At 34.6% G+C, this 16,130-nt stretch overlaps 1 protein-coding gene across 1 annotated transcript in view; it reads right to left on the bottom strand.

Moving 5' to 3' along the window:
- Window positions 1-16,130, bottom strand: part of Upf1 (Upf1 RNA helicase) — a 230,831-nt gene that overhangs the window by 117,566 nt on the left and 97,135 nt on the right. The window contains exons 10-11 of the mRNA XM_090414072.1: window positions 7,479-7,686; window positions 2,925-3,071 (exon numbers count right to left, since the gene is read on the bottom strand). Of these exons, the coding sequence (XP_090270198.1) occupies window positions 2,925-3,071; window positions 7,479-7,686 (355 nt within the window). The remainder of the gene's footprint in view (window positions 1-2,924; window positions 3,072-7,478; window positions 7,687-16,130) is intronic.

The raw sequence follows: 16,130 nt of genomic DNA, 5'->3' as shown, positions 1-16,130 counted from the left end.
GCAAATGGCAAGTTGTTGTCAAAACATCCACCAGGTACGTTTAGTAGCTGCAACATGCTATCTGTGCCAATTGGCGTGCTTTTGTTGAACATGCCTCACTCACTCACACACACACAGGTAGTTCCTGCCTTTACGAATTAATTGGTTCCTGGTGACTATTCATAAAGCAGAGTTTATTTGCCTTAGAAATAATGCTATAAAGGAGAGTTACATTCATAAGAAGAACATATAAAATATAAAATGATAAGAAAAGTCTTTACTGGCCAAAGATTTGCATATTTCAAAAATAACATAAGAAAAATTTTAAATTAAAAAAGATTCTTTGAAAAAAAAAAAAAAAAAAAAGAATTGGCTCATTTCTATATCACCAGATGAATTGGCAGCTGTTGAGATAGTAGAAGATATACTAGGAAGCTTCAGTGCATCTTTTTTTCCAAAGAAGGCCCCGATTGTCACCTGCTCTGTTGATTTTTTCTTCTTTTCATTTAAAGTAGCTTGATTAGCAAGCAGAAGCATTATTCATTTTGCAGGAAATTTTACTAAATCGTTCAAAGTCTTAATTTCGTGATTCAAAGCTTGCTTGAGCTTTTTCAAGAAGTTTAAATGCCTTCTTCTAGGCATTTTAAAATCAAAAATCAAGTTGGAGCTTCATATTCATTATCTTCTTCTATTTCGTTTCTTTCTTGTTCCTATAATTCAAGGAGATCGTTGGGTGAGAGTTCCATAGTGTTAGATTGAAGCAGTTCATTAACATCACCTTCTGTAACTTCCATTTGCAACTGGTTAGCCATACTTAAGATTGCTTGAGTTTCAGAATTCACAATCTTTGTTGGATCTTCAAAGCCTTTGAAATATCATTAAACTGAGGATAAAGTTTATGCCAGGCGTTTTGCATGACCCGAATTGCGTCTAAAATATTGAATCTTTCCAAAACTCTTTAATATAAAAGTTTCAATCTTTATCACTTACTTCTGTTAACATTTGAAAAGTCTCTTTGAGATAATGTGCTTTAAACGTCGCAATCACTCACTGATTGCATTTGGTTGTAAAAGTGAAGTTGCATTTGGAGGTAAAAAGACTATTTTTACATTAGGGCAAATGTATGCTACTGATGAGGCATGGCTAGGTGCATTGTCAATTATCAGAAGCACTTTAAATGGAATTTGTTTTTTCTCATAATAAAGTGATGTATAAGCCAATCTTCGAAGGGAATCTGTGAGCCAAACCTTCTTATTTGCCTTCCATATTACTGGGAGAGTATCTTTATTAATTCCTTTTAAGCTTCTTGGATTTTCTGATTGATGCACAAATAAGGGTTTTAATTTGCAATTGCCAGCAGCATTTCCTCCTAATAGTAGAGTAATGTGATCTTTTGATGTATTTAAACCTGGCATTGAGGATTCTTCTTTTGTGATGCAAGTTCTTGCAGGCATCCATTTCTAAAAAAAGGCCCCATCTCATCGACGTTAAAAATCTGCAATGGTGAGTAATTTCCTTTAATTATTTCTTCTAATTTTTATGGAAAAAGATTTTTCACTGTTGTTGCCCAGCTTCACCTTGTACTTTATTGTTATGCCAATCAGTTTGCTTTTTATAGCCGTCAAACCACCCACTACTTGCATCAAAGTCTCTTTGCAGTCATCCCCTTTCTGGTCCTTTAATATTTTAAAAATGGGTTTAATGCTTTAGTACAAATCATTGCATAGGTAATAGGCATGTTTAATCGTTGAGTTTGGTTGCTTATCCAAGCAGTTAAGTTATTCTATATGAGAAATTATACTGCCTGTTTTTTTATTACACAACCATATAGACTGCATTTTTTACTTCTTCAAATATTTTTCTTTATCCTTTAAAATGGTGCAAACTGTAGAAGCAGAAAGAAAATTTCTCAGAAAGAGCTTTAACAGTGCTACTCGCTTTATGACTGGTAATAATTTCATATTTTTTTTCTCTAACGTAATTACTTTTATTTGTTTCTTTTGCTCATTTTTTTTGTTTTGCACTGTTGCTTCTTTTTGATTGTTGGAAAAGTGAAAGGGTTATAGTTAAAAAAATGAAAAATAGGTGCAATTGAAGAAATCTACAAATAACACACTCACATTGCCAAGGCTCATGAGTGACTTGAGGCTCATTCTAACTGATCATTATATATTGCGTAATTCCCAAATACATGCCCTAATCGCTTCACCATGCACAATGTGAAATAAAAATTCTGATCCAAAAAATTTGTAAAGTGAGAATTACCTGTGTATAACAGATAGTTGTTAATGTTTATGACTACTAGTTATTCGTGTTTCCTATCGAAAAATTAATTTACCTTTAGTGGTAATGTAATATGAAATTTTGTGACTGGAGATTGAAAGAAACACCATATAGTGTTTATGGACTTGATGACTGCCATGTAGAAAGGGGTGTTTCACAGTGGTTCTGTTGTTAATGATCACCAGTCAGTAAAATGTCAATACTCTCAAATCACTGCTTATTTCATTTATGAAAATAAACCAAGAATGGATGAAGTGATTTTAATGAAAGTTAAGATAGATATAAAAATTACCGAGCACTTTTTTTTTTTTTTTTTTGTTAAAAACATGAAAATTGATAGTAGTCACACTACTGCTTTACAGGAAGTCTAAAGTAAAGTTTTCAGTGTGCAAGTGACACATGCAGTGGAGTTACCCAAGGGTGCTAGTCATTTCAAACATTCTGTTAAGCTCAGTAAATATATCCTATTTTCATTAATTATGATTTTTATATAACAGATGTTAAGTACCATTATCTTAATATTATAAGTAAATATTGTGGCATTTGCTAGCTTTTTACAATAAATGGAAATCTCCATTATAATGATTTTGTCAAAAAATTAAATTTATTAAAGAAAAATTCACAAGTTTACAATTCCTATTTATGCAAAGAGTTCTACGCACCTTTAAACCAGTACGATGAATCTTTTCAGTCAACTGATCAACTGCAATATTACTGGGTGCACAAACTAGTACTGGTCCATTGCTTTGGCGAACTAAATGATACACAATGGTGGCAGATGTTACAGTTTTACCAGTACCAGGTGGTCCCTACACAGAATTTATACTCTGTAGAATATATTTATTTATATATACACATACAACAAATTATATATTCATTTACCAAAAAAATAAATAAACAAATAAAAATAAATTAAAATAATAATAATAGATAAGTACCAGATCGACATAATAGGGGTGACTGAAACAAAAAAGACAAATATTCAACACAAAATACGAGGCTAATCTTCTTGAATGGCAGGCAGTCTCAAGTAGAGTAATGTGGCCAAATATGAGAATGGGAAACTGGACAATGAGACTTATTTGTGCCTATGGTCCCACAGAAGGGTCTACTAAGGTAGAAGTGGAGGAATTTTTTGAGGCTTTAGAGAAAGCAACTGACACAATGAAAAAGGAAAAGTTGGTCCTTGTTGGGGATCTAAATAGCAGAGAAGGAAATGATTGTGCGACATACAAAAATATTTCGGGAAAATTTGGAGAAAAGAGCAAAGCTAATAATAATGGCAAATATTTGTTGGATTTCTGCTGAGGACATGGTTATTACTAACACCATGTTCCAACACAAAAATGTGCACAAATTCACATGGAGTAAAGAATAAGAAAAGTCTAATTGACTATGTTATTGTTGATAGTGATGTGTTCTCCCTGGTGCAGGACACCAGAGTGTACAAAGGATTTGAAATTGGAAGTGATCACTATTTAGTCTTGAGCAGAATAAAATTGAATTTCATATTCAAAAGAATAACATGTAAGAAAGTTTTAAAGCGAATAAAAGTTGAGCAGCTCTCTGATGTGAACTGTAGACTAAAATACACAAAGATTATTGAAGTAAAATTAAAGAGTTTGAGAACAGGAACAAAATTTAAAGATTCAGTGGCAAACTCTGAAGAAAACATTGATTGATTCTGCCAGAGAGGCATGTGGTGAGGTTGTCTGTACGGATAAAAAAATCAGAACTCCCTGGTGGACACAGGAAGTTAAAGAGGCAGTGAAGGAAAAGAAAAAAGCATATCAAAAGTTCCTGGCAAATAAGTCAGCTTGTGCTCTTGTTGAATTTTAGTGAATACAGAGACAAATGTAAGAAAGCGAAACATATTGTAAAACAAGCTAAACAAAAGTCATGGGAGGACTTTGGCAAGAACATAGAAAATAAATATCAAGAAGGTGGTAAGATATTTTGGAGGTTGTTGAAGAAGCATAGAAATGATAAAGGTGACATGAAAACGGGAGAAAAAGATATCCTTGAAGTATGGAGTAATTATTTCGAAAAATTGATAAATGAAACAAGCAGTGATGGCCCAGTGGTATAAAACATTGACCATGCATGCAATCAGGAATACATATCCATACTTGAAGTAGAAAAAGCCATCAAAGGCTTGAAATGTGGAAAGGAGTAGATGATATTCGACCAGAAATGCTGAAGTATTGGCAGTATAAAAGTCTTACAGTGGTTGCACTGTATAGTTCAGAAAGCCTGGACAGAGAGATGAATTCACGATGATTGGAGTAGAGCTTAAAAAATGGAAATAAAACTGAATGTGAGAATTACAGAAGTATTTATCTACTGAGTGTTCTGGCAAGATCTTTGCAAGTATACTTGAGAAACGGTTGAGAAGAATTGTAGAAGAAAAGCTTGGTGAAGAACAAGCTGGATTCAGGCCAAATAGAGGATGTCAGGATCAGATCTTCACTTTACAACAAATAGTTGAGAAAGCATGGGAATATAACAAAGATCTGTATTTAAGTTTTGTCGATTTGGAAAAAGCATATGACAAGGTGCCAAGAGAGAAGTTATTCAATACGCTGCAGTTATATGGTGTCAATGGGGCATTATATCAAGCAATACTTAGTCCTTATTTGAGATGTAAGTCAGCAGTTAGAATTGAAGGAAGTACAGGGAGATGGTTTAATGTTAAATCTGGTGTGAGACAAGGATGTACATTATCCCTTCTGTTATTCATTATCTATATGGTTCACATTATGAAGGAAAGTGGTATTAAACATGATATCAAAATTGGAGATGTTAATGTCAGCTCTTTGCTTTATGCGGATGATGTTATACTTCTAAATAAATCTGCTACTAGTCTGCAAGATTCTCTGACTAAATTGAATAACTGTTGTAATAGATATGGTATGAAGGTCAGCAATAAAAAGATAAAGACAATGAAAATAGGCAGAATCATTGAAAATATCAACTGTGTTGTGAATGGAGAACCTGTGGAACAAGTAAAACATTTTAGTTACTTAGGCACTATTTTTACTGAAGATAGTAAATTAAATATAGAAATAGACAACAGAATCAGCAAAGCTGGTATGGTGGGAAGTCAATTGAATAAATTCATATGGAATAAGAGAGAAATTAGTCAGAACACTAAATTAGCTGTATACAAGACAGTGTTCAAACCAGTTTTAACTTATGGATCTGAGTCAGAAGTAAAACACTTGACCAAAGACTAGAGATTACAGATATGAGCATCCTGAGAAAGATTAGAGGCATGAAGAGATGGCATCAATGGCAATATCATATTAAAAATGAGAATATTAGAAAAGAACTTGACATTTTCAGCATCCAGGAATGCATTAGCAGAGTTAATCTCAGGTGGTATGGTCACTTTAACAGAATGGGTGAAGAAAGATTAGCAAAACAAGTGTTCTCTGCCAGGTTAGCAGGAAAACAACTCAGAGGAAGATCAAGACATAGGTGGATTGATACGGTACAAAGTTAAACAATAGAAATATAAGATCTGATAATGTTGGAGTCTTGACAAGTAAAAGACTGATTTGGAGGAAAATTATAGATAGGAAGTTAGTAATGATGTAAATTTTTCATGTAGTACTATCATATCCTGTACACCCCTTGAGGGTACATGGCAGGAATTTGATGATGATGATAAATCTGAACACACACAATCTTCAGTAATCTATTCCGATTAAAAATCAACAATATGCACAGAAACACAATTTAGCCATTTAGCTGAGATTGTTGCCTCAACACTTATTCAGATTATTGCTGATATAAATGCAGAAATTAGGAATAATGAGAATTTGTTTGTTTGATGATTTATGGTGCAAGGAGAGTGGTCATACTGTACCAATAAATGATCATAGTGGTTTATGAGTTAAAAAACAATATAAAATGACATAAATGGATATTGATAAGAATGAATGTAACCAGAATGCAGTTTTTTTTTTTTTAAAAAAAACTGTTTTATGAAATCCTGCAATCTTTCTAAACCTTGAATAAAGAAGGTGGATATTTTCCCTATTGTCTGTTGCATGGATGATAAAAAACAACTATGTTTATACGTGTGTCAGATTTCCTGTTTTTATTTCTATTCAGATTATGTATCTACTTGATTAGGGCCTTATGAGGTCCTAAAAAAGTTGAGGAAGAAGTATCCATGGTCAAAGGGGTTTCTGATTGTTTCCAGAGATTCCAAATGCACACTGCAACCACACATGGATGCCCACTATCTGATAAACAATAATATACTTGCAGACATAATGTCAAGGTTACCTTGGACATTATGCAAGTGCTGCAGATTCTTGACCATGGAGAAGAAGACTTACTACAATACGGCTAACCCTTGTGGGCAAGTCCTCTATCCAAATAATCATGACTGCACCATACCAAACTGCTTATCTTGCCATTTCCAGAGATCCCTGCCCACTATCTGACAAGCGATAAATGTGCTTACAGGCAGAATACCTGAGTTACCTTGGACATTGTGCAATCACTGCAGCAAGTCTTGACTATGGAGAAGAGTTGCTACAATACTGTTAACCTTTGTGGGCAAGTCCCCTAGCCAAGTGATCCTGACTGCACCATACGGAACTGCTTATCTTGCCAAGGAAGCAGGGGTCAAAGCAGCAGACCACTAAAACCCCATTCCAGATGTTCGTGGGGTGCATCCCACATCAAATGTGGCAGCAAGGGATTGGATCCCAGTGATGGCAGTCTAGAAGGGAATAAAAAAAGCCTCAAGAGAGTAGAATTATGAAGAAAAGTATATATATACATATATAAAAAAGGCTTGACAGGCCTATATAGTTTTATTCAAGTAGTTCACAGCACAGAACTCTATACTTTGCTGAAAATTTGAAAATGTAAAATGCTTCAAGGGCCATTGGAGAAAAGAATATACAAATACAAAGGAAAATTTACTTATATATGAAAACATTTTTCACAAAATTGTTTTACTCTTAAAATTTCTCTAAAATATGGATGACAAAATATCAATGTAGCATTGTATTAAAGTGTTTATCGTTTGGAACCTGTTTATGTAGTAACTGGGTCTACAATTTCCAAATGCAAAGTGATCCACTATACAATTTTTGTTTCTACAAAATACCATATTTAACAAACAAAACACACATACATACATACATGACATTAATTTCTGAAGTGCATGTTTTGTTCAATTAATCATCACTTACTTGAATCAAAGATAGTGGTCTCTGAAGAGCATGCTTCACTGCATACACTTGAGATCTGTTTAATTCAGGAAGATTAGGAGCTGAGAAATGCTTGGGAAGTTGACATCTCATTACTACATCTTCCACTTCATGGCCAAGTAACTTATGATAAATATAAGCAGACACAGATGTTTCATCAACTGCAAACTTTCGGAGAGCAGCCTGCATTCTGTTGACACAAAAATAGACAGTATACTTATAATACTTCATATAGCATAATGTGCATGTACAAAGACATGTTTATTTAAATTTAAAAGTATTCTTATGAAACTTCAATGACTTCAGTTACCAAGTAGATTAATAATTGATGTTATTTAACATGCAATAACAAACTAACATGAAAGTGTATTATGCGTTAGAGCTGCTTCTTGCTCAACAAACTTCAGTTTTCAAACGTGAATACTCAAATGTTAAGTAAGTCACTGTCTTTTTCAATATGGTGACTTATGTTGATATTCACATGAGTCACAGTATTGATGGAGGCAGTTATATATCTTGGATGATACTCAGCATTCAAATATAAATTTCTGTGACTGTAGCTTCTAAGACAAAAATTATGGAATATATTCTTCAGTGAAACTACAACCAAGTGACTCATATTTTATGACAATCTGCATGAAAGGCTATAAACCTGCAACACTTCAGTTACCATGACTGGATTTAGATCAGATTGTGATCATGGGTCACAATCTGGGAACCTTATTCTAGAATATCAAACAGCACTTTTCATGTTTACAGCATAAACTTATGACAGTCTGCTACAGAAAACTGAGAAGGAAGAGGTATCTCACCTATTCCAGAACTGCTGTGTTGGAAGAGAAATATGGATGTTCATAACTTTATTAGTGCATATAGTATATATGGTTTGAGCTGCCTCCTCATTTTTCAAACAATCCATTAATACTGTTAATCCTCAAACAATTTGAGTTTTTTAAATTTTTATATTTATGTTTCCTTCATTTACCACTCTGAAGAAGCCACCTGTTCATTGTGGAAATCTGCAAATCTAGTCTGTAATTTTTTTTTTTTTTGTAATGCTTCAATCTCAATAACTATTATGCCCAGTTCTTGTTTTATCAACACACGTCCTCTTTCACTACATGGCCATATTAATATATAACACAAGAGATTGCAGTGCATACTATCAAAATCAAAAGTGAGAGAGAGAGAGGGGTTAGATATATGCAACATGCTATGAAAAGGTGGCACACTGCCGCAACTTCTGAAGATGTGTTGTTATATCAATAATCTTGTGGATCAGGATGAAACTGAATTACCAGATTTATTTCTGGATGATTTTCATTTCTTCAAGGTAGCCCAAACCTACCTCAAGTGGATAAGGAGTAATGATTTTCAGTTAAAGCTAATGCTCTTTCTTCAGAGACCTTTCTGATACATTGTATGTGAGCATACATAGGGTTAGATTGTTCTAATAAACAGTTTAATATTAAGAACATTTTCTTAGAGTATGTATCATATAATCCCAACGACATGCCAACGTTATATATTTGTGAATATGTTCCCAAAAGGTTTTGGACCTTACATTGACTTACCTAATGACATAAAGCAGTTGCATGTATGTTAAACTGAAACATCAATATTTCTATTTGCAAAGCAAAAATTAGCATATATATAGCTCTTTTGCAAAAGAAATGCAATGCAGGACGATGATTATTATTTTAAAGGAGTTAGATTAAATAGTAAGCAGTATCAGAAAAATAGAAATCCATAAATTATTTGAAAAGACCATTGTTGAAATTTGATTTTGTTAATGGATACTTCAAGTGAGCAACTTCCTGTTACTGGCCAAGGTTCCTCTTCATTTTATGCCTGCCAGCAACACTTCTATCTTGACTGCCTTCATGGACTGTGTAGAATTCTATAATGCTGCAAATGCCGTACATCAATATTCCCAGAAAAAACTAAATTATGAATATTATTGTTAGTACCAAAATCAATGGGTTTGATCGCTGTTATCTCTGTATATCCTTAACAAACAATCAGGAACAACTGAACTATGCAAGTTACCAGCCTGGGTGGCTGAGTGGTTAGCATATTCACACTTCAACCAACAGGCTGCGGGCAGGGATGTTTGTGATTGTCTTTAGGTGGTAGATGAATTTCAATGGCTGGTGCGAGACAACTTCCATGTCTGGTTTCTGAAGTAGAATGTCAGGACTATGTAAAAATTAAAAATACATCATATATATATATATATATATATATATATGTATGTATATATGTAGAAAGTATTTTTACCTTGGGTATAAATATGTTAAAGATACCAAGTAATTTTAAACCTGGTTTTACTCCATTTCCCAAGTAAGCAAACAGACTAAAAGTCAAGTTTGCGCCTGCAATTGATGCAAGTCTAACTGATCCCACAGGTAGTGCAGGACCAGGGCAACTCGTGGCAAAGGTGGAACAAGCTCCGATCACTAATCTTAATATTTACCCTTAATGCCAAAACACATCTCCAAGAAGGGGATGTATGATGTTTTGTATTAAAGGCAAGGGGCCACTACCCAGACCGGTTTCGACCTTTATTGAGGTCTCGTCAGTGGAAGCTAGGCTAGAATTAGAAATACCAAGATTTAGTAATACAGAGCTTGTAAGTATTTCGCCAAAACAAGTTACCATAAGGTGTTTTAACCTTATTAAATAAAAATCTCTGGAGGAGATATAAATGTAGAAAGTATTTTTACCTTGGGTATAAATATGTTAAAGATACCAAGTAATTTTAAACCTGGTTTTACTCCATTTCCCAAGTAAGCAAACAGACTAAAAGTCAAGTTCAATAAAGGTCGAAACCGGTCTGGGTAATGGCCCCTTGCCTTTAATACAAAACATCATACATCCCCTTCTTGGAGATGTGTTTTGGCATTAAGGGTAAATATTAAGATTAGTGATCGGAGCTTGTTCCACCTTTGCCACGAGTTGCCCTGGTCCTGCACTACCTGTGGGATCAGTTAGACTTGCATCAATTGCAGGCGCAAACTTGACTTTTAGTCTGTTTGCTTACTTGGGAAATGGAGTAAAACCAGGTTTAAAATTACTTGGTATCTTTAACATATTTATACCCAAGGTAAAAATACTTTCTACATTTATATCTCCTCCAGAGATTTTTATTTAATAAGGTTAAAACACCTTATGGTAACTTGTTTTGGCGAAATACTTACAAGCTCTGTATTACTAAATCTTGGTATTTCTAATTCTAGCCTAGCTCCCACTGACGAGACCTCAATAAAGGTCGAAACTGGTCTGGGTAGTGGCCCCTTGCCTTTAATACAAAACATCATACATCCCCTTCTTGGAGATGTGTTTTGGCATTAAGGGTAAATATTAAGATTAGTGATCGGAGCTTGTTCCACCTTTGCCACGAGTTGCCCTGGTCCTGCACTACCTGTGGGATCAGTTAGACTTGCATCAATTGCAGGCGCAAACTTGACTTTTAGTCTGTTTGCTTACTTGGGAAATGGAGTAAAACCAGGTTTAAAATTACTTGGTATCTTTAACATATATATATATATATATATATATTGATTCATAAAGTATACAGTATAGGGTTATGCATGGAATAGCATATCGGGTAAATGGCCTCCACGGCTTTGCTGGCACATATGCACTCTTTTTTTGAAATTTTCCATGACTGTTTTGCATAAATGTGGCTGCATTTCGTTGATACAGTGCTCAATTTCCTCCTTCAAGGCGTGGGTGGTTGTGGGTTTGTTGGCATAAGCCTTAAACTTCAAAAAACCCCAAAGAAAAAAGTCCAATGGCATTAAGTCACATGATCTGTGCGACCAATTCTGATCACCAAAACGGAAAATTACACGACCAGGAAATGACTCATGCAATAATTGAATTGTTTCTCGGGCTGTGTGGCATGTGGCACCGTCTTATTGAAACCGCATGTCATCCACATCCATATCTTGCAATTTAGGCACAAAAAACTGGATTATCATGTCGCGATAGCGAGCACCATTAACAGTTATTGCCTTACCAACCGCATTTTCGAAGAAGAATGGACCGATGATGCCTCCAGCCCAAAATCCGCACCAAACAGTGACACGTTGTGGATGCATTTGTTTCTCAACAAGCACTCGTGGATTTTCTGAAACCCAAATGCGACAATTCTGTCGATTAACGAAACCATCAAGATGAAAATGAGCCTCATCGCTGAAGATGATTTTGTTCGAAAAATAAGCATCCACTTGTTGTTGTTCCATAATCCATTCAACGAACTCTCTTCGCTGTGTGTGTGGTCAGTAGGCTTCAGTTCTTGAGTCAACTGAACTTTGTAAGCATAAAGATGTAAATCTTTCGTGAGAATACGCTGTAGAGAGCTTCTCGAACTGCTCAATTCAAGACCACGGTGCCGAATTGATGTTCTTGGACTCTCAGCAACACTCTCATGAACTGCTTCGATGTTTTCTGTTGAACGACGGCCAGAGTGTATAAGATCACTAATTGATCCAGTTTCCTTGAATTTTTTTAATTAATCTTTTCACAGGTGATGAAGTTAAATCACTATTCCGACCATATTTTGTACGAAAATTGCGAACTGTAGCTGCCAAACTTTCATTATTTTTAAAATATCGCACAACAATGAAAATGTGTTGTTCGTGAAGCGCTCCATTTTTAATAACCCTGAACTGTCAGCTGTCACGCTGTCTTTTTTTTCTCGTTGGCAACACTTTACCGCACAAATGGCGCTAAATTTAAACCTTGCGTGAATTTTGGGACACCCTTTATATATACACACACACATGCCCAATTTTCCATTTACATGGTGGATTGGTTCCAGAAAAAAAAAACGTCTAAAAAGAATATATTGCACATGAAAAAATAGAAGAATGGTACAAGATGTGAAAACCTGATACAAACAATAAGCTATTTTGAAACAAAACATGAAAATAATTGAATAAAACTCTATTTTAATAGAATATTTTTTATTTTGAATACTTAAAGTATTTTAAACATAAATACAAATCCTAAAACACACCCCAACTCAACATCAGAGTTCAAGATTGGCACACTATCAACATAAGAAGCCTGAATGGTAAAAAAAATGGAGCTAGCTGAGGAATTGGATAAGTACCAGATTGACATAACAGGAGTGACTCAACAAAAAAGACAAAAACTGGCGAGATCTCTTTGAGCAATACATACAAAATGTTATACTCAGACAATGACAATCAAAGAAAAGGAGCAGCCATAGTATTCAACACAAAATACAAGGCTAATCTTGAATGGCAGGCAGTCTCACGTAGAGTGATGTGGACAAATATCAGAATGGGGAACTAGACAATGAGACTTATTTGTGCCTATGGTCCCACAGAAGGTTCTACTAAGGTAGGAGTGGAACAATTTTTTGAGGGTTTAGAAAAAGCAACTGACACAATGAAAAAGGAAAAGTTGGTCCTTGTTGGGGACCTACGTAGCAGAGTAGGAAATGACTGTCAGACATACAAAAATATTTTGGGAAAATTTGGAGAAAAGAGCAAAGCTAATAATAATGGAAAACCTGTTGGATTTCTGCTCAGGACATGGACTGGTTATTACTAACACCATGTTCCAACATAAAAATGTGCACAAATTCAAATGGAGAGAAGAGGCAAGGAATAAGAAAAGTCTCAGTGACTATGTTATTGTTGACAGCGATGTCTCCTCCCTGGTGCAGGACAACAGAGTGTACAGAGGATTTGAAATTGGAGGTGATCACCATTTAGTCTGAGCAAGATAAATAGAATTTCATATTGAAAAGAATATGTAAGAAAGTTTGTAGACTAAAATACACAAACATTATCTAAGAAAAAATGAAAGAGTTTCAGAACAGGAACCAAACCTTTGAGATTCAGTGGCAAGCCCTGAAGAAAACATTGATTGATTCAGCCAGAGGCATGTGGTTGTCTGCAAGAATAGAAAAATTGCAAGGTGAGGTTGTCTGCAAGAATAGAAAAATCAGAATTCCATGTTGGACACAGGAAGTTAAAGAGGCAGTGATGGAAAAGAAGAAAGCATATTGAAAGTTCCTGGTGAATAAGTCAGCTTGTGTCCTTAGTGAATACAGAGACAAATGTGAGAAAGCTAAACACTGTGTAAAACTAGCTAAACTAAACTCATGGGAAGACTTTGGTAAGAACATAGAAAATACATATCAAGAAGGTGGCAAAATATTCTGGAGGTTGTTGAAGCTCAGAAATGGAGGAAATAGTGCTGTAAAAGATATTAGAGATGATAAAGGTGACATGAGAACTGGAGAAAAAGATATCCTTGAAGTATGGAGTAATTACTTTGAAAAATTGCTAAATGAAACAAGCAGTGATATGATAAAAAAACACTCAACAGGAATGCAGTCAGGAATATATATATACATACTTGAAGTAGAAAAAGTCATCAAAAGCCTGAAATGTGGAAATGCAGCTGGAGTAGATGATATTCGACCAGAAATGCTCAAGAATGGAAATATAAAAGTCTTACAGTGGCTGCACTGCATAGTTCAGAAGGCCTGGACAGTGGGATGAATTCCAGATGATTGGTGTAGAGCTTTCATAGTACCTATATATAAAAAGGGAAAGAACTGAGTGTTCCTAGTAAGATTTACACAAGCATACTTGAGAAACGGTTGAGAAAAATTGTGGAAGAAAAGCTTGGTGAAGAACAAATTGGATTCATGCCAAATAGAGGTTGTCAGAATGAGATTTTCACTTTACGAGAAACAGTTGAGAAATCATGGGAATATAACAAAGATCTGTATTTAAGTTTTGTAGATCTGGAAAGGCATATAACAAGGTGCAAAGAGAGAAAATATTCAAAACGCTACAGTTATATGGTGTCAATGGGGCATTATATCAAGAAATAAATACTTAGTCTTTATTTGAGTCGTATGTCAGCAGTTAGAATTAAAGGAAGTACAGGAAGATGGTTTAATGTGAAATCTGGTGTTAGACAAGGATGTACATTATCCCCTCTGTTATTCATCATCTATATGGACTACATTATTAAGGAAAGTGGTATTAAATCTGATATCAAAATTAGAGATGCTAATGTCAGCAATTTGCTTTATGCAGATGATTTATACTTCTCAATAAATCCGCTACAAGTCTGCAAGATTCCTTGACTAAATTGAATAACTGTTGTAATAGATATGGTCAGCAATAAAAAGACAAAGACAATGAAAATAGGCAGAATCGTTGAAAATATCAACTGTGTTGTGAATGGAGAACCTGTGGAACAAGTAAAACATTTCAGCTACTTAGGCACGATTTTTAGTGAAGATGGTAAATTAAATATGGAAATAGACAACAGAATCAACAAAGCTGGTATGGTAGGAAGTCAATTGAATAAATGCATATGGAATAAGAGAGAAATTAGGTAAAACACTAAATTAGCTGTATACAAGACAGTGCTCAAACCAATTAAACTTATGGATTAACCAAGTGAAAAATCTTCCATCAACTATCTCTAATCCAGAGAATTTCAATAATAAGATGCTGACACCTTTTGGCAACTGGCATATGGTGATATGACTTTTGAATTACTTCCAGCTTAGTATTACCACCTCTACATCTAACTCCAATATGTTGAGACCTCAATAAAGAAAGAAACTTTTCTGGGTAGTATTCCTTTCCATAATGCATAGCATACCCTTATAAAGATATGTGCTTTGCATTATGGGATATTAAGGCAAATGTTCAGAACTTATACCACATTTACCCCAGTCCTGAAAATATTTCATGCACAAACTTTGCTTGCACTTGGATAAAGGATTAAACTGGTAGCATGGCCAAGTGAAAAAACTTCCATGAAGTCGACATTGTTAGCATCCAAGGATGTGTTAGTAGCGCTAATCTCAGGTATGGTCACTTAAACAGAATGGAAGAGGAAAGATTAGCAAAACAGTGTTCTCTGCCAGGTTGGCAGGAAAAAGACCCAGAGGAAGACCAAGATATAGGTGGACTGATATGGTAAAAAGTGCCTTAGACAATAGAAATATAAGATCTGATAAAGTTGGAGTCTTGACAGGTAACACTGATTTGGAGAAAAATTGTTGATATGAAGTTAGTAATGATTCATGTAATACTATCATATCCTGTACAGGATATGACAGGAACTTGATAATGATGGAAGGAAAAAAAAAATGCATTGATAGTAATGCATTTTTTTCAATATGTTGTGAAATTTAATTTGTCATAATTAAATTCACTTGTTTTGTCTCCATAAAAACAAATAAAGAATAATAAAGTCATATTATAATATTTCAAGTTATTAAAATAGTTTGTAACGTATGTTATGAAGTAGTGCTAAATTTCAGTAATGTTTCACAATGATACAACATACAGAGTTTGATAGTTTTTGAAGTTTAAAAACAGCACTTATTTTGGTAAGAAATTGTCAAGTTGATATATTTTGCATTAACAGATAATGTATAATAAGTGTTTTTCTTATCTGAAAATTTATTTTGCATGTTCATTCTATCTGCACAAGGAGAATGCCATTACATTTAACTGGCAGATTGGCAAAAGAGAGAGAGAGTATGCACAGATATCCACCAGGAAGCAGCACAACTCATAGCAACACCTGGAAAGTTTTGTTTATGTTGTGGACACT

This window comes from Typopeltis vanoorti, chromosome 24 (assembly GCF_054136105.1).
Source record: "Typopeltis vanoorti isolate ZY-2024b chromosome 24, IOZ_Tvanoo_1.0, whole genome shotgun sequence".
Lineage (NCBI taxonomy): Eukaryota > Metazoa > Arthropoda > Arachnida > Uropygi > Thelyphonidae > Typopeltis > Typopeltis vanoorti.
The sequence above is the reverse complement of the archived record's forward strand: the minus strand, read 5'-3'. Positions and strand labels throughout refer to the sequence as shown.